General features: G+C 35.6%; 1 protein-coding gene across 1 annotated transcript in view; it reads right to left on the bottom strand.

The window, feature by feature from the left end:
* POLA1 (DNA polymerase alpha 1, catalytic subunit) overlaps nucleotides 1–20,530 on the bottom strand; it is a 185,238-nt gene that overhangs the window by 84,303 nt on the left and 80,405 nt on the right. Inside the window, 2 exon segments of the mRNA XM_059839928.1 lie at nucleotides 15,666–15,797; nucleotides 17,537–17,715. Coding sequence (XP_059695911.1) covers nucleotides 15,666–15,797; nucleotides 17,537–17,715 — 311 coding nt within the window.

Below are 20,530 nucleotides of genomic sequence, written 5' to 3'. Positions count from 1 at the left end.
AAGTAATAAAACTTATCTAAGCAGAATCTATGTACTGGTATAAGCAGCATGGTATAAGAGAAATGTTAGAAAAGAAAGAATGAGATCCCTGCAGAAATCCAAAATGACAAAACTTCTGGGGGAGGTCAGCTTGACCCAAACAGACTCAATTTGCCAGCAAGAATCCAGACTAACTCTAACACTGACGTAGAAGAAAAGACAAATAATTCATGTCAGAATTGAGAGTTCCTCATGTTGAAAGATGGAAAAGTTTAGCCTCTGTTAAGCTTATAAGGCTGTTTACCACCCAGGCTTTCTGTTCAGAGCCAAAACAATCAACAGCAGAAACTGTTTAGGTGACAGTTACATACAAATTGGAGTAACTTCTTGCGGGAGTTGAAAATAGAAAAGATTCAGAAATGCAACAGACAAATAGAAAGTCATAGAAGAGCATAAATATAAAAAACCAGCACAGATAATACTGGCCATATTGGGGAGGGGAGGATGGAGAAGAGATGTGAGAATGATAAATGTTAGCTCACAGTAAGAGACTGATGCTGAAAGGCAAAAATTATGCTAAAATAATACATTAATCAAAAGGAAAAGTGAATGAAAAGAAAAAAGCAGAGAGGAAAAAAAACTGAACAAAGGACTAAAAGAAATCATTTATCTGTATAAAGGCAGCAGAGAGGCCTTGCTTGAAATGGTGTCTACAATTCTGGGCACGTTACTCAAACCAGACAGAAGAAACCAGTGTAAAGAAGAGCAACAAAACCAGCTCTATAAATAAAAAAAGTATGATAGAGTAAATTTTTCCGTGGTTATAAACATAACAGACACAGTAATACAACATTACTTTCTGCTAACATTTGAAAATAAGGAAGAGCAGCTTGAGAGGAAAAACAAGCATGGCACAAAGAGTATCACAAAAAAGGACAAATTTTGACTAATGGAAAGGTTTTTATTACAAATTCTCAGGATTAACAGAATAATAGAAGATTAACATCAGAAACTGAAAAATGTTTAATGCAGTAGCTGCCCTATGTCTGATAACGTGCAGCACTAAAAACGATCTACAAGCAATTCTATACTTGAATATTGAGAAAACAGAAGATGAAAAGGATTTTGATAAACAGTTATGGCCTTTGTGTACCCATGAAAACCATGGCTCACCTAAGAGAACATCAGTGCTTGGTGATATTTACCCAACACTATCCCAGCAAAAGAGGAAAAAAAGGAGTGCAAAAGACAGTCCATGAAAACAGAAGCTGACAAAAGAAAGCCTACAAATGTGGACAATACAGCATACAGATGATAAACTTGTTGTTTTGTTTACCTTTCTTTGCAATTCAAAATAGAATTTCAGTGAAGCTGAAAAGATGACAAAACCACAGCAGTGAAAACCAGAAATATTTTCAACTCTCAAATAGCCTTTGAAACTCCTTGACACAAAGTACCAGACAGAAGCTGTATCTGCAGAGACTCACGAAGTCATATAGATGAAAACATTTCAGTCTTATCAGAAAAGTCATCTGCTAACTAGGCAGTTGCATCTCTTATCAAAAGTTTTACTGGAAAAGTTGTCTTGGAGGAAGTTCCTTCAATCATTAAGCATTTAGATAATGTTAGAGATCAATACTACACAGAGCAAATCCCTTCAATAAATAAACCCCATAGTTTAGTATTCAGCCAGTATGTCACTGGCCTTCAATGACCTAACAAATATTAAAAAATAAAGCATTTTCTCAGTATCTAAACTAAATCTGAATACTTTCTTTCTCATGATCTTCAAACTTGTCTCATCTTCAAAATATGTTCATTTAGGATTGTGGCAATGCTACAGAAAGTAAGGACTACTGCTGAAAGAAAGCTCTGGCTGCTGCACAGTTTGCAACAAGAGAGAACTGTACTTGCAACACTGGCGGGAAATGTCAGGCAAAACTATGAAATCTGTTATAGGTATGTTCTTCTGCAACCTGCAACCACCCTCACCATTCCTGTTCAAATTAACTGCTCATTCAACCTTAAAAGCCAGTATTATATTATATGAAGAATATGAACTTTTATTTGCATGGTTTAATTTAATTTAATAATAGAATCTCATGTTTGCCATTTCAGCCTTTTTTCTCTTGTTTTCTGCAAATTATTCTGTCTTACAGCCACACTATTTACAATTGACCAAAAGAGAGGTAAGTTTAAAAGGTACATGGATGAGGGTAAAGGAAAGGGCAATAGAATTCAGACAGGATAGACTGAACACCTTAAAAAAACTCCAACTACTTTGAAGGATAATGATGACTCACAGAAACGGCTCTTTATCAACATAGGATGAGACAGAAACAGCTTCTAGGACTACCTTATGAGGAAACAAGTTATCTGTAAATTAATTTATTCTTTTATTTAAGGAATGAATGATAATGCATTTCTTTGATTTCCACTGTGGAACTTTCACATATAACTGTAGAACATACTTTTATTTTTCAGAACAGTATCCTTCCCATTACTCAGATAAAATTAACAAGCAATTACAGAGGTGAGGTCTTTTATCTTTTTCAACAGTTGACCAATCTGGCTGTTTCATATAACTAAAAATGAAAAGCTGTTAGGTGTTCAAAGCAGAAATCTGTTTTGCCAAAGGCATTATTAACAATTAATAATCATTACAGAGTGCCTTGTTTACCTGACCTTGTGTAAATTCAGCAGCCTTGTAATTAGACCCATATTTTGCATATTTGTATATTTCCATGCATAGAATTTGACTCACTCACTCATCCATTAAAATTTGCTTGACAGACATAGATGGATAACCAGGGTACAATTTGTACTTACTGGATTACAGAAAATTGGCCAAACAACATGTGAAGTTCAATGAAAGCATATTCTTGTCTTTCTCTTGTGAAAAATGTAAAAGCAATAACATAGCTGAGGCTGGCCCCAAGGTTCTCTAAAGAAGTAGCAGAATTTCAAGATCTGACAGTTTTAATACAGCTTTGCTCTAAAAAAAGATGTTGGGTTAAAATCAGAACTAAGAAGAAACAACATTAGGCATACATCTTCCTTTAGGCAATGCAACAAAGAATTCTTCAGTAGATAGACATCCTATAAAAGTTAACACATTTCTCCTATTTAATGACTTTCCAGTAACTTTCTAAGCAGCTGAAAGAACTCTCCTGTTCAGGAAAAGTCTTTAAATTTATGGTTTTTAAAGCATTACCACAATAATTAAATACTTCTATTTGATATGCTTACATGTTTGAGAATAACAGAAAGGTATCTCAACTGAGCAGTCACTATGGAAAGCAACAATACAGAACAGAACAGGGAATGAAGGAATTTGTTTACCTCTGTGTGTGTGCTGGTAGCTCATAAGGTCAGACAACCTCATCCAGCAAGACATTTTACAGATTTCTTGTGAAGAAAATGAATTTTGTCCAAAAAGTCAAATTAGATGTACTCATTAAATATACAACACTTAGATTTTTTTAAACAACTTTTATAATCAAAAGGGAATCTTTCCTAAGAGTTCCAAAACACTCAAGAGACATAAAAAGCAAAACTTCTTTGGTAGTGCCTATTCAGGCATTGCTGGAGTGTCCTACTAACAACTAATGAAGTCTGCTAGAATTAATGTGAAGAAATTACCAAGACAGTGGGAGAGGTACATCCCTGACGGGGTTCAAGGCCAGGCTGGATGGGGCCCTGAGCAACCTTATCTAGGGGGTGACACCCCTGTCCATGGCAGGGGGCTGGAACTGGATGATCTTCAGGGTCCCTTCCAACCCAAGCCTTTCAATGATTCCATGAGCCTACATTTTCTTTCACTAACTTATTTTAAGGATGTTGTGCTGCCTCTGAAAGTCTTTCCTATTGAAACATAGTTTTTAACAGACTCCTAAGTCTGTGTCACATTTCATCTGTAACAGATAGTTCAGTGACTCACCACAAGGAGAAGGCTGGAAACCTTGCAGCTAAAGAGTTACCTACAATTAAAATTAGAGTAAAAAGAATGGGAAGGAAAGAGATCTGTCTAGATGCCTTTTGTCTCTAAAAAAGCAAAAATGGCCAGTAATCACACTGACCCCATCAATATGGGAGACTAAGCCTTGGTTATGATGTTGGCTTCTCTTACCCAGATCTCTCTGTCTGGAAAGACCCAGTTTAATTTATACAGAAACTAAATGTACTTTTCATTATGAAAGTTTGCAATCACTCCCTAGATAATTTTCCTTATTTTCACTACAGTCTCAGATGCTCCTCAAACAGGTATTTGCCACACCAGCCTTTTTCTGAATGACATTTGACTGCTGGGTGGCACATTGCCATGAGCCTCATGAAGCCCTTCAGAAACGGACACAGGACAAACACTGAAAATACGACTCGGGAGAAATCCCTGACCATTTCTTAGCAGATAATACAGCCTTATTTTCTAAGTCTTACTGTGTCTGACTCACTCTTGTTGGGAAGCCTCCAAAGACAAACCAGAATATACAGAATTTAAATTAAATTATGAATTCTCTACAAGGTATTTCAGTACCTTTTACTTGGGTGAGAGAGAAAGGATGTTAGATCATAAAACCACTTTATGTGTAATCATACACAAAACTCTCAAGGATCATATCACAGTTCAGTTTATTTCTGCTACTTAACTGATGGGGTTAAAAAAACCCCACCAAAATCCTAACAAGGTGATCCCCAAAAGATGCCCCATTAAAGGAACAACTCAGTACAAATGGTGATCTCTTATCACAGAAAGAAAAAGAAACACAAAAAGCAGTAGGAGGGAGGGGGGATTTGATTAATTGCTTCCTTCCAGAAAGCATAAAAACCACATGCAAATACTAAAAAATGGTGTGAGAGAGCATCATCAACACTGCATGAACTACTGGAATACTATCTAATATTTCTAAATAGTTGTACTAATCTCAAGGACATTATTCATAACCAGATAGATGGATGCACAGGTAGGTACACATAAAGAGAATTTCTACCAAATTCAAATTCTACATTCAATCTTTGTGCTTGATAGGTGGTCAGTAACAGGGAGCTTGGTATCTGCTAGCTCTATTGTAAGATCATCCAGCATTAAATGGCCCAGTATGAAAAAAATATATTATCCAGTAAAATTATTACAGCAATTACAAACTTACTGCAGAAATCTAATGTCTTATTCTGCAACAGAACCCAGCAGATGCCATTCTGTGCCTCTGTATATTGGGGGGCCAGGGGGTTCTCTGTTTTTAAACAACTCTGGCCCCTTTGTAGTATAGTCAAATGTTGCTTTGGATATTAAATTGAGAATTTATCTTAAATGGAAACAAACAACTTCGCTAAAAATTAGACATTTATGACTTGCAAATTACAGATACTAATTATTTTCAGTATATACAATTATGATATTCTCAAGAGGTATTAATTTTGGGACAGATGTGCTTTCATCATGTAATTTGGAAATTAAGTTACACACTCACGTATGGGAACTCAGAAGTCTGAATTTGTGTAAAGACAGGATTGATAGAAAGGAATTTTGTCTTGCTAATTTTCTCTCTCTCCCCACCCCCCACCTCTTTCTCTCTCTGATGAGAGTGAGTGTGGCCAGCAATCCTCACAGCTGGGTTGCCTTGCACTCAAAGGAACGGGGGCTGACTGCAGAGTTGATGAGGATACACCTCCACTTGACTCCACCTCCTGTTCTGTCCTTTCAGATAATTCCTCTAAATGCAGTAAATTCTAAAAATTTAAACAATTAAAACATACCAACTATCAAATATGCACAATGTTAAATACTTCACATTCAAGTCAGAGTGCAGAAATTAAGTCTTGCTAATGCAAAACATCTTAAGAAAGACATTATAAATACACATAATCCAAAATGAAGGTACTAATACAGGAACTTCCATCAAATGAGGATAAAAGGAATAATATTGTTAAGTTGACCAAATTTTCATTAGGAAAGGATAGCTTATTATTACAAAAATATTCTCCAACATGTGCATGTATATAATCTTCTAAGACAGGTGGTTACAAATGATAAATTAAAAAAGAATACAAGAAAAATGCCAGCTAAATCTATATTTGGGATGATATTGCTGTAGAGTGGGTGTATTAATTAAATAAATCCATTTGGGAGTTCATAGTATCTTTATTGTCCACATTTGACCAGGAGACACCAATACAGAAAGGGAAAGGACGAGACAAAGAAGAGCTGTTTTCTGGTCCAGCATAAAAAACAAACCAATCTTCAAACATCAACATTTGGTTTGTACTGTTCCATAGGAGGTGGAAAGTACATACACAAGGCATTCAAGTATCTGCTCCAATTCTGAAACTGACATTCTTATTTTTAGACGCAATCAGTTCAGCCACTGCATTAACATTCCTTTCTGGAGACCTTTTCTGATAGTCATGGATTTGTGAAGGCTCTTGCAGATGCCACTAACAAAGCTAATGACTTTGCCCAGGAAAAAAGGAAAACATCTACTTGTCAAATTCTGCAGAGCCTTAATTTTCATGTAGAAATTTGGCCCACCTTTAGAAGACTTCAGAAACGTTTCTCTGGTACATTTATGGATTCAAAACCCAACACACCCCTAGACTGGAGATAGTTGGATAGCTGAAAGTCTTCATACAGAGGAAAGTGAACAAGACTGTCATTAAGCTGCTCTAAGACTTTCAGCATGCCTACAGACCCTTTTTCTTTTTGTCTTGTGTTATAGATACTGCAGCTGCAGGCAGACTGAAGACACAATAATATTAAGCATGGCATGGAAATAGAGAGGGGAGGTTCATCTGTAGTAATAAGGCTTTTAAAACAGAGTGCCATCACAGAATGCACAGGACTAAAGCATAGGCAGAACTGCCCCTTCAGCAGGCTCAACTTACAAAAGAAACAGACAGTGCAAAACCCCCATGTTTGACTGAATGAAAGTAACAGATTAACTAATGATCAGTAAAATGTAGAAGTAAAGCCCATCAGTAGATGCCATATGATGAAATGTAATCTGAAGCACAATCTAGCCAACCTGACTCATTAGCTTCCAGGATTCTTCACAGAGACCAACACAACACATGCTACATATGGGCCAACAACTGTTTTGCAGCACAGTTTTACTGTCTGACTACACATACTGGAATAAGTGTGGTTTGAGTGCAGAACCTATCTACCAAAGCAGGCATAAAAAGCAGTTATTTCCTTAATACCTGGGCAATTAAAAAAATACTCCACTTGTACATATCCACTGCAGGAAACATATTTTGCAGAAAATAAACCCTGTGCATCTTGACTTGGCTTCTGAACAAGACATTGAAGTAAACCCAAAACCCTTCTATGAAACCATGTCTGATGTAATAGTATTTGCCATTTCTACCTGCAGATGGGAACAGTCTCAATTAAGATGAAGTAACATCTCTTTTTAATCTCAGATGATCCAAAACTTTATTGGCTCTTAAAACTATTCCTTTCAAACAAACCTGTAGAACTATAGGTTCCACAATTCAGGAAGAGGAACAAATGTCACCTCTAACACAGCACAGGCTGCTAAAACTGACCATGGTGTTTCCTAGGATACAGGATATCTTATAGAGAATTTGTTGCATTATAGCTGGTACTGCTTCTCTTGGCCACCATAAATGAAAAATTGGTAATTCCCCGAAGTCTCACCCAGCTCAGGGGTCACTTTCCCACTCCCACAGCACATGAATGAGCACATGAAGGCAGAAGAGCTAGCTAAATGGTGTTGCCCAGATTCACTGCTCAGAGGTTTTTCCACATATATAAACTTAATCCCAGGAACCAAGTTGAAAAGTCTAAAGTACTCCCCACTTGATGAGTTCAATTCTGAAATATTGACGTACTCACACATTTTTCCCTCGCTGTACCAAATACTGAACATCAACAAGACCTAAACAGCTGCTTAGATGAAGTTAAATGAAAGTTTTTAAAATTATCTTTTAACCAAAAAGCTTCCTTATGACAAGATTTTGAATACTGAAATAACTTCTGTTGAGGAACACCTTATTTAATTTTTCAAAGAGCGCCTTATCAAGAAATAGAAGAGTGACTGAACATTGCTATAATTATTTGTGGCAACGGTAACTGCTTGAAACCAGAAAAAATGAAAATAATTCTTTTAACATCCAAGAGCAGGAGAAAAATAAACACCTGCAAAAGCCATTCCCAATATGCCAAAAGGAAAAGCATTTTAGGGCAAATATAGATGAAGTTTTTCATCTATGCCCTCCATTGCCTCCCAAACCCATGATTTTCTTATTCAATTATCTTTAGGAATGTGGACGATGAAAGACAGCATCAAACAAAACTGTTTATAAAAAGAAGGCAATTAATGAAAAACATTTTAGTTTCCCAAATACTGTAAAAGTTATTTTAAGCTTACTTTTGAAGCTGAAGGAAAAAATCATGATAAAGACTGAGAAACTTTAGGATAGGTAACATAGAGCTACTTCAGTTATTACAAAGCAATCCATATTTTTTCCTTTAATATGCCCATTCAATTTTGAATTACCACAGAGGGTGCCACTTTAGGTTTTCGGTGTTTTAAAAAGGGCTTATAGCAAGTAATTTTCACTTTCTAAAATCAGCATTGGACCGTGGATCTCCATATCAACAGTGACTTCTAAGAAAACATTTCTAATAAGTACGTCACTTTTAGGTCATGAACATCATCAAGCAAACTTATTCTTAAGGAAGGAACAAGGTCCAGAGAAATCCAGATTTTAACTCTGTTTGTCCTGATGGATGCAAGGTGTGTTTAGGCACTGTAAGAATTCCTGGTTACACAAACATCAACAGCATTAAGCATTCAAGCCCAAAAGAACTTGTGCACTTGTGTAATCTCCTGGCAAGCTGCCTCTATTAAAAGTTCTATAGACTAATAGAGACTCAACCTGGTTTGTTTTTTTCAGAATTGGTTGGTCCACATTACTATACTATACGGTATTAACTACATCAGAATTCCATGAGAACTTGTGGTTTTAAGACTTACTTTATTCCTTATTTAGATTACCTGGACTTTTCTTTCTTGTAATGTCTCTAATTATAGACTAGTGGGATAATTTTCCATCAAACTTTAAATTGAACATAAAAACCTAAAATAATTTAAAACTGCTCTCTAAAACTCCTGTAAAAAGAAGATGAACAACAATCTGTTCAAGACCAGTGATTTTTTTATAAACCATCTTGTGATTCATTATTTGTTATTAAAATAGACTCAAGAGCAGAAAATCCTCCAAATCCATATAGTATCTGTAGCACTTCTGTCAATCCAAGGTATCCAAAGGAGGACACATTTGCTCACTCACTCTCAAGCACCACCAGTAATGCCATTGTGGCAGATTTCTCCACAGGATGCACAGATCTGGCCAAGATTTTAAATTCTTGGCTACAGAATCTCATAACAAATGCTGCTAGTGGTACACCAAAGCTACACACTTTGCAGCCAGTTTAAAGCCAGATCAGATACTCTGAGCAACAACTGCATCCCTCTACTGCAGCACAAACCTGCTCTCCAAGCGTTGCTGAAATTCATCATTGCTTTGACCGGGGCAACAGATCAGTTCCAACAGAGTACCTTCAAAGACTGTGCTTTCTGTAATCCTCTGAAGACAGCAACATCTTGTTATTAGATGAGTGATTCAATCACCTAGGTAAACATTACACACTTGGTGGCAATCATAACCACGACCATATTTACCTCCGGGCACACTTCCTGTAACACCGTGTTCACAATACTGCCATTTATAAGCCTAAGCAGACAAATTATTGTGATAATAAGTCCTTACATTCCTGCATTCTACCTACAGAGGAAATTACAAAGTTAGTTTTACTCTCTTGAAGCAATCCACATTTCTTAGAACCTGATCCATGCAGTGGCCAGCCTGGGGAGCCTTTTCTACAAAGAGCTGACAGAGATATCTAGTGTCATTAAGCCTTCTCTGGCAAGGTACCAGACTAGGGACTACAGATGCTGCTTCTTTGCTTATGTTAACTCATTCTCAGTGGCTAAAATTGGGAGTGCATAGAGTCATACTCAGCCTCTCTCAAGCACCAGTGAGATGGATGCATGTCCATCGTGGCTGGTAAAATCCAGTGAGGAGAGTTAAACCTTTTGTAAAGACACATCGATCATTACTTTGAAACACTTCACTAAAAATTGTATTGATGCTGGAAGTCTGAACCAAACAATTCCTTCACAGGGCAGATCATGGAGAAGTTGCAGTAATAGTGAATCGATTCCAGTTAACAGACTCAATGAGTCTGTGACAAATAACTGCTTACTCATCCCCAAAACGCACTACACACCATGACCAAAAGGGTTATCTTTTATTATTCAATAAGCATTAATTATGACAGATGTCTTTCACTTTCACATGGCAGAATACTGACTGCCCAGTTCAATAACCAAGGTATTTCTAACTTTCTCCTGGTTAACCAAAACTTGATTCCAAACACAACTCATTTGTCATCCTCAGTCAAGGAGAGGATCACAAAATACTGCTGTGGAGGGGAGGAAGAAATTCCTGATAATCTGGTGCCAACCTACATTGTCTCTCTCAGGTTCCCAGTTAAGTGTGAACAGAATCACATTAATATTTTATCTCTCATTCCAATCGCTCTCAATTCTGCCTTGACTTGGAAGCTTTCAGCACTAAAAATAAACATCTCTGTTTCCGTATGTATAAACCAAAATGACAGTGATAGGAGTTCAAACTTGGAAAAGACTCAGAAACCTATTTCCATACATACAGAAAGGACTGAAAATAATCACTGGAGTTAATCTGAAGGTAGAGTCTAGCTATCTGATTCTGCCTACTACATCAGCTGGTGTCACAATTCTGGCCCAAACTACTCCTCATCACATGCCCATATAATTCTAGTACTATTAGCACAGCAATAAATAAAATATTGTACTATTACCACTATGAGACACCCTTCCCTGACACCAAAGAGATTTCTTACCCCTATCCACCCACCAAACAAAAACCCTTTCAATGCATGACTCTTGTGAGAACATGATTACAGAAGTCATCACCATCATCTACAATCACATTTTCACTTGTTCATGTGGTGTACACCTGTGGGCTCCTGGCAATACACCTCACTGAGGTGTGAGAAATTTCAGGTTCAAAACGAGCCCTGTCATCTTTCCTAAGCAAATCTGCCATGGAATCCCAAAACCTGTGTGAATGCCATGGCCTCTTCTAATGTTATCTTATTTATAAATATTTTACCTTTTTAAGTGCACAAAATACTAATGCAAATCCCTTGAACATATATACAAAAGTCAGGACAGCAATATATATATAAAAAGTAATTCAAAGATCTTGAAGATGCTTTTCTACTGCGACCTAATGTGCAAGCAGTAGAACACCCCACCACAGGTAAGAAATGAGAAATTTTGAGGGCTATTGAACACTGAATTTTCACAGCTGAACAGTATAAAGTTATTTAGCAGTGTTCAATAGCCTTCAAACTCACTTTTGCCTGTGGGTTTCGGTGCTCCAGTAGAAAAAGACTGTGAAACAAAAACAGTGCAATACAGGCTGGACCAAGATTTTTTCAGTATTTTTAAAAAAACCCTTTTAACTTCACATCATTTTATGTGTTTTTGAAAAACATATAGAGTTCTACGGATGCCACACATTATTTATCAGACAACATACAGCAAGAAAAGTAAATTTTAGCCTATAAAGACACTACTAACAATACTAACAGGTGTATACATGTTATTAAAAAAAATTTAAAAATTAAACAGCTGCTGCTTCAAGGACATCAGTTTCCAAGTCCAACCAGTTCTGTAAGAATTTTGCTACTGTTCAAATCAGAAGATATTGGGGGCTTTTATTCAATTCTTTTTAGCTGGCAAAACTAACACCTTAACAGCTAGATAAGATACAGGATTCATTTTATTGTCATGAATACTGACTTCTATAGGGCTTTTTAAAAGGGGATCTAAGAGTTGGCTTTTGTTTACTAAGTGTTCAAAATGAGCATTTGAATATTCCAGTGGGAAACACAAAACAGGTTCCAACGTAATAATTAGATTCACTTACTATAAATGAAATTACACCCTGCTTAAGCAAAAGAGTTGGTCAGTTTTTCCATTTATGCTTGCATATTTCAGCTTTTACCCATTCCCCTAGCATGGATGTTTCATTGATGGCTGAGGGTAACACTTCAAAAATGAACTAGCTAAACAAACTTCCCAGCAGCACTTGACAGAGCTACACCTATTCTTCCCCATTTCCAAAGCAGTACAGAATTAATTACCAGTTCTATGGATCTATTGTAAGTATAATAGACTAAAGAGCTATCACAGACACATTTATTGTAAAAGCACAATCCCAAGAGTGTCTAGTAGAGGGCCAAAACGATTAACACAAATGCTTTGTCAGATCAAAGATAAAACCTGCACCGCCCAATTGAGGAATGAATTAGAACAGTGGGTTATCTTTCAAATTAACCAGGGCAGTTAGTGAGGAAAATTTCATGAAAGTGTAATTCTTAGCCTTTGTGAATCCACACAGCAGGCATTCTGCCAGCTGACAAGATGATGAAATTTTCATGCTTAAAAAAGCCCTCTTCATTTCCCAATTTAGATTAGCTAGCGTTTCTCTCTCTTTTCATCTATTTGCTCTTCTGAAGCAGAATTAAAAAAAAAAAAAAGCACACAACAGGATCAATCTCTCATAGAATAAATGCATTTCTGAGAAGAAATAAAATCTATGTCATTTAAAAATATATTTACATTTAAGAGTAAGATTATCAAAATTTATATTGTTAATACCATTAAGAATCTGTAAATACTGGAGCAATGGTAGATATGTTTTAGAAGTCAAATATAAAACATTTCAATGTTTCATGGCAAAAAACTATTGCAGAAGCAGATATTTTCATATAAAAGCAAGTAATTTACAAAAACAATGGGATTGCAGCAGGCTCACAGAATTCTATTTATGCACTTACATTTGCATCTTTTTAAAGGAATGTTGTATATCATGGTTGTATTTTTTTATTTAACACAGTTTCACGTGCCAAAAAGGGCAAGTAGATTTTCTACTTTTAGATTTTATGGCACTGCTCCCTGCCCCTAAATTTATACAGCCACATATAAAAGCATTTCAATAGTCTAAAGGAAAAAACAAGCAATATCTTCAACAGTTAAACACTTTAAAAAAAAGTCTGATTCAAAGCTCACTGAAAAAAAAATACACTTATTCATCTCAGTGAGCTGTGGATCAGGCTGAAAGGCTCTGATCTTCATAAAAGGTAGCTCATTATTTACAGGTTAAAACCCACATTTTTTGCCCTTTGTTTTTCTATTATGTGCCATTTGACAAATACATAAACAAAATAATATCAAAAAATTTAAAATGGAGTGACAATATATTTGATCCTTACAAATCAGTATTTCTGTGCCTTTCAGATGCAATTACTACAATAGGAGATTGTTTAATGAGAGGCTGAAAGTTTCACTAAATGTTTTGTTCAGACAGTTCTTTACCATAATACTTCTGGGTGTGTCTTTAAAGCTTATAGGATTATATATATTAGGGCAAACACCCATTTGATGAATTTCAACTCCAGCTGTTATACAGCCACTACAAGTACTGGATTAAAGGAATAAACTAAAAGTCTCAGCATCTGATTTTCTAGGAGCTATCAAGACAAAAAGTTTACTTGCCCAACTCCATGAAAAAGCCTTTTTGTAAAAAGAAAATAAATGTATCATCTGGAAATTAATCTCACATTTCCAGAGTCTGAATGTATTCCACAGTCAAAAACTAGTTTTAAACCTTATTATAGCTAACCAGTTTAAAAGCAAAATCTCACTACTAAAAAAAATGGGAGCCTTTTACTTACATGGACAAAAAATTTTCTTTTTAATTACCTTAATTACCCAATATACCATGAAGCAAGATACATAATAGATTTACGTAAGCAAATTGCTATGTTCAATATTCAAACATTACAGTTTGGTTCTTTGTTTGGTAGCTTGGTCTTAAAATAAGACAAAACAACCACCTAAAACAGAACAGCACAAAACATTACATCACTTTCTGTTCTTATCAGCAGTAAGAATTTCTCCTGCCCTTAAAGCATCCTTTTTCATACAAGTTTACTATTGCATATCTTCTACACACGTTTTCAAACACTTCAAATGCCTGAAATTATTTAGCATGTGGCGCTATCTATTATCATTATGCATGTACATTAAATCTAAAAACCAACTTTCATACAAAAAGAGTCAATGTAAATATATGACTTAGACCCATTATTTAATAACACTTTAATATAATGATAATTTTGCAGACAGTTGGACTTTGCAATAAAGTAACATGAGATCTCACATTTTGAGGACTTCACCTGTCCAAGTCATCTTTAACTTCAATGGAAAGGATACATCTATCTCTACCTTGGGAAATAATGCTTAAATTTTAATAGGCTTAGAAAGCTTTGTGCTTCTTTTGATGCAAAGATCTTCTAAAGAAGTATTTTTACTTTCAGAAATTATAATGCTTTCAGAAGAGTGTTTAGAAAACACTCACCTATAATTGCATTAAGAACTAGTACAGAAAAAAGATAACACAAAACATACACTTCAATACACTTAAACTTAGCATTAAACCATAGAAATAATTCTTAGCAATGTAGCTGCTATTTGCAAAAGAATTCTGTAATACTTAAGAAAACACAGAACAAGTTAGGTACATCATTGAGATCTGGTACAGGCCAAATTTTCAAGAACTATTTACTTTATTGGGTGTATCAAAAGTTATGAGCACACAAAGGTTATGAATGTCTTCAACATTTATGTCCATCCTGCAGCTCTGTAAGCAGGCAATGTTGGACAATAAAAACAAGCAGGCAGGCAGTAGCATAAGATACTCCATGGAAATTTGACCAAAATAGTTAGATGCCAATTCACAAAATATGATGCTTCTAGAATATTAGAAATACAAACCACATTGATATAAGTTAAAAAGCATGGTGGACTTTGTCCTAATGGACAGTGAGAAATTAGGAATTTTAAATACTACACCTTTTTTCCCCTCAACACCATACAAAGCCAACCACTACCACTGGGACTTTGGATTTCTTGCACTACCCCTCAAAAAAAGAGAATTATATCAATTTAATTAACTACCTACCTTTTCTCCTCATCTTTTTCCCAATTGTTATTAAGAAAGATTCATAGTACTTCCCTTCCTACAGTCCTTCAGAATTTTTATAGAGCTACATTCCAGTTTCCTTTTCACAATATAAGACGATATATATATCAATTTGAGTTGAAGAAAGAGAATCATATTTCAATTACATGAGAAACTGATATCTACATAATTGATAGGCTTCACAGATTTTTCTAAAAGCATTGAGATAATGCACACTGGCAAAAGATCTGGAAAATAGAGAGCTACTACATCTTTAATAATAATGACACAAACAGTAATGGAAATGTAAATATATCTAACTATCTTGAGGTTGAACTGAGAAAACAAACATTCTAAATTAAATTTTTAAATCCGCTGATTGTTTTATTTTCAGACAGTTTGGGGTTGATGCTGCATGCTACTACCTCACACCATACAAAAAAAGGGTAACATGACACAAAAAAACTCAGTACTACTTGAAAAACTCATTTCCTACAACAGAGTATTTTCTGCATACTTACACTGTAGTATTTTCTGAGGTAGCGTCTGATATCCAGCAGTAACTTGTTGTTCATTTGAACCACATAGCTGAAAGGAGGCTCCTCACATTCTGTCTTGCTGCACCTTTGCAAGCTGTGTTCAATAAACCGCCCCTGAAAACAGAAGTGTAAAAACAGCATCATTATGACAGAGGATGGAAGCAGAAGTTACCACAGGAGTTTAGACATAATACATGTATTTTTAAAAGTAACAGTCCTAAAGGGCCCATAATATCTGGGCCTTCTTTCTTCCCATCATGGTTGGTCACACCCATACGGGAAAACTGTAGGGCAGAGATATCTTCATTCTGTTCTTAAGGAAAGCTTTTTTAGAGAATCACTAAGTTAATAATTCAAAAAGAGATGTTGAAAAAAAAAATCATCATCTGTGGACAAATCATGCTCCCCCATCTCCACCCAAAAAAAAACAGTAGTTTGTTTTTTTGATTTTTTTGATCAGAGACAAACTTCAGCCTCAGTCCACTGATCAGAACTTTGAAATCAACCTTATAGATACTAATTATTAAATTACCAACAGGGCTGTAGAGACAAATTGCATAAAGAAAAATCACATTATCATCTTTTACATTCTCCAAGTTCAAAGAACAGCTTTGCACCAGAACAATTTTGCTCCATCTCATTTCCTTATTTTTAAAGCCGTCTGAGCACCTGACATTAAAATTTCAGGACCTGGAAGTGTTGTGTGAGCAGCTAAAATTAAGTTTGTGCAATTCTCACTAATGTAACACCAGTCTGATAGGCTGGACAGCCATAGAGCTTTCAGAAAACTTTCTTGCAAGGTAAGACTCAGCTGTCATGAGCCATCTTGGCTAAGCCCCCACTCACAACACTAATTAATTCCAGGTGAAATAGAGGAGATTTTTGGCTTGGTTTCAGGATTTTTTCTGTGGTTTGGCGGTGGGGATATATTTTTTTAAGGAGTTTGACATCCACTCCTCTCCAGTTAGCCCATCTGCAACTTGTCAAGTCTACATGCAATTAACTGTCTTATTTACAGCTGCGAGGAAAAAAAGTCAAGGATTCACAAAGTATCACTCGATTTGTGTGTCTTTTCCTCTTACATGCTTCCAAAGACCGCTTTATTTTGATTCAAAAAATGCAAAACATCTGCTGTTTGTCCAAATTAACTTGAAATAATTACTTTTAATTTAGATAAAAGATTTATTTGCTTTCAGTTTCAAGGTTTTCACTACTCTGAAGCTCGCTAATTTGCCGATGACTAATACATACATAACATGCTGTGGAGTTAAATACTTGGCCCCACTTCAAGTTGTGATCCAAGGTCAGAGATACATTTTTGGCAGAACTTCTCAACAAGAATGTACCCCTATGACTTTTTATTCAATTCACAGAGACAGAAGGAAAGATAAGATAGAAAAAACCTTACTCTCAAGAAGGGAGGTGGGATGCAGCAAGATAAACAAAAGTTTAAAAAGCACTTTGTTCCAATTAATATGATTTAGGGTAAGAAACTGCCACTGCTACACAAAAGTTTTATTCAATAGAGAACTAGAAGTTACTAAGGTGTTAAGATAAGGATTCCTTTAAAAAGTAACAGCAACAATCATTCACGACTGTGGGCAAACAGATTAATGAAGCCAGATAATCTCACACGTTCTGCGAGACGACGCAGCTGAAATGCAAAAATGGGAAAAATATTTCAGCACTATCCTATCAGCAATTATCTGCTCCAAAACTATAAATAGCAGGACTGAAACAATATGGTATCTTCTCCTACATCATTTGAATCCTGTTTGAAAAGCTGTTCTCTCTACAAGCAGTCTTCTCTCCCACCAATGAACAGAAAAGAAACAACAAAAAAACCAACTAACCGAACCATCAAAGACATTGTCATAAATATTTTCTGTTCCGCATTTGAGGCAGCAAAACTTGAATCTTTCACAATCTCTATATTTCTCCTCATCAGTGAGCTGAGCTGGGCCACCAACCAAGGCATCATTCTCATCTTTATGGTAATGGTGATGGACTCTGAACTGGGAGGGATCCAGTCCTATTAATAAAGAAACAAAAATTTCAAAAGACTAAGAGGTCAACCATGCAAGCAGGCTTATTTTTCATATGCTTGGTGAAGCAGATTCAAAAGAAAGTTACAAAATGTAAATCCAGAAGCTGAAAATCTCTCCTTAGCAAAACTTCCTCTATAAAACATAAATACATTCTACAATTTTTAACCACGAATAAAGGTTCACGAGACATGAAGAAATCATCTTACTTATCTTCTTACGCAAGATTGCTTTATAAATAAAACAAGCATGCTGCATTATCATGGGAGTATGCAAGAGAACATTTTGTTTCTGAGGAAACCACTCCTAAAGGATAGCTTTATTGTTACTTCCTTCTTAAGTGACATTGAAAATATTTCAATAAAAATGTGCATCGTGATTAAGAAACAGTCTTTAAATCAAAATGGCACCATTAATACCAAAAACAGGGAATAAAAACCCCATTAAAGAAACGCGGGTGCACTGCTATTACCAACTCCTTCAAGTCCGTACACAACTGCCAACTCTGATTTCAATGCAGTGGTCGATTTCATTTTGGCTCAGTGGTTAACAGCATGGAGGTTTCAATCTAATGCAGTGGTTAAAATTCAGCAGCAGCATTTAAAACCGCAGCGCAGGAGACAAAGTGCTTTATTTTTGATTGCCAGAACTCAAGATTTTAAACAAATAAATACACAAAAGAGATCCCAGAAATACTGATTCAACCACAAATAAGTAAATAAGCAAGCAAGCACGAAGTTCACTGTTCTAGGAATAAGACTGCCAAAGTAAACTTAATAAAATCCTCAAGTTCTGTCATCCTTTGTCATGTGCAACATTTTAAAAGTCCATGCATCTCATTTACAGGGGTTTTTTGTTAACTTTAGGAAAAAACACATGTTCAGAAAAAAACTTAATCCAAGGAGCACGCAGGAGAAAACCTCCAGAAAACTATGGCTCACTTTAGTAGTAAAACAAAAAGATCAGAAAAGCACTTTAAAAAATATTTTTAACCGACCTTAAGCCAAGTAACAGATCACCATGTATTAAACCATATCCTCTATAAACTTCAGCTTAAAAAATTTAATAATTCCTATAAGAAATTTAAGAAAGATTACAAATAGAAAGTGAAGCTTCACCTTATTATAACTGTACCGTGACATTTAAAGACAATGGTTAGGAACGATATTCAGTTAAACTACACAAATATTATTGCAATTATAACACCTGTGCTATACAGGCAGATATAGATTGTCTTTATAGAAAATATTTTATATGTCTGACTTTAGTAACACAATCCTGAATTTTTATGTCATAGTCTTAAAGCAAATTCAAGCACAAAGAAAAACTCCATTGCCAAATAAGTTTATTTGGTTCTTGATAGAATATGGGTTTCACAAAAATTTATTCAATCTTCTCCATTTTGCTAAAAGAAAAAAATGTCAATGCAGAAAGGTAACAATTCACCTCCAGGAGGTTTTTAAACTTTTAATACAGTTCTCCACTATTCATTTAAAGAAAAAAAGCAAAAGCAAAATACACTGCTAACAGCATATTTTATACTTTAATACACATGGAATCCCCCAAAAAAGACTGTAGGGGTTTTTTCTGGGTTTTTTTGGTTTTTTTTTTTTAATAGAAGGGTTGGTAATATATATGCAGCACATAGGTAGAAGATAAAAGGTTTAGAAAGGGAACTGGAGTTCAGTATTCAGATTTTGCAAAAAATGAAGTATGCAGTTGGTTGGATCTAAGAGAGTAATGGTGAAAACAAAAAATCTCAGTTTACTCTGAGTTCAGAAGTGGAATGAAAAAACATCATTCCAACTTTCTGATACAGATACCATTACAGTTCAGCTAGAAATCTGTGGTTGTTTCCCAAAATGCAAATATGGAGCAAAGTAGCTCACTAAAAGATAAAAGGAGACAAATTCTGGTCTTCAGACAACTGCAGTTCTCCAACACTGAGTCAAAAACAGTGACCAAGCATTGGTCATTTTATATTAACAGGAAAAAAAAATTATTGTGAGAATTTAAATCACACCTATCTCTGAACTTTCCTAGATGTTTTTGGCAGGAAAAAACAACAAAAAAATGTTGTGCTGAACCAAGCACACATATAAGTTTTGGTGTGCAAACAGCCACAATGAAATAAAACGGACTACAAATCAGGCTTTGAAAGAACATGCCTACCTTAATTATCTTGTGAAATTGAGAACTGTTTTATTATCTCCTTTTAGTTGGTTCAGTTAATCCATTTCAGCACCTAACTGGTATCCTCTCAGACCAGGTCACACTGGTCACATTATTTTACCTGGTACACAAAACAGGGGCTATCTAATTGGGCAGTGGAAAAAAAAAAAAAATTTGGTTTTCGTAATTTTTAAATTAATAGGATGAGATTAATCAGTGAACTTTGAACTCTTTTTTTTTTTTCCCCTCATGACATCAAGAAAAATAAAAATCAAAGCAACTTTGACTTACTCTGATAGGAAAAAGTCTTCAGGGCTATCATGAAATTACCTGCACTGCAGGTAAGCTTTATCACCTCACCAAAAGGACACGGCTGGATGCAGGACAAAGCACCGCAATGTTACAAACGTGCAGGGAGACCAACTAATTAATACAACTAAGTTCGGGGAGGTGTTCCTGAATTATTTAATACAATTATTAACACCATTACTAACTAGCAAGCAAAGCGGGTCACCCAAGAACCTGAAAAAACAGTCAGAGATTTTCACCACACGCAGTATTTTAAAAGCAGCATTTCTGCGGATGGCTTGTGCCCTTCCTTCTCCCGCGGGCACAGGGGCGCCGCGGCCG

The sequence above is a fragment of the Haemorhous mexicanus genome, chromosome 2 (assembly GCF_027477595.1).
Source record: "Haemorhous mexicanus isolate bHaeMex1 chromosome 2, bHaeMex1.pri, whole genome shotgun sequence".
NCBI classification, from domain to species: Eukaryota; Metazoa; Chordata; class Aves; order Passeriformes; family Fringillidae; genus Haemorhous; species Haemorhous mexicanus.
Note: the sequence above shows the minus strand (reverse complement) of the source record. Positions and strands in the feature narration are given on the sequence as shown.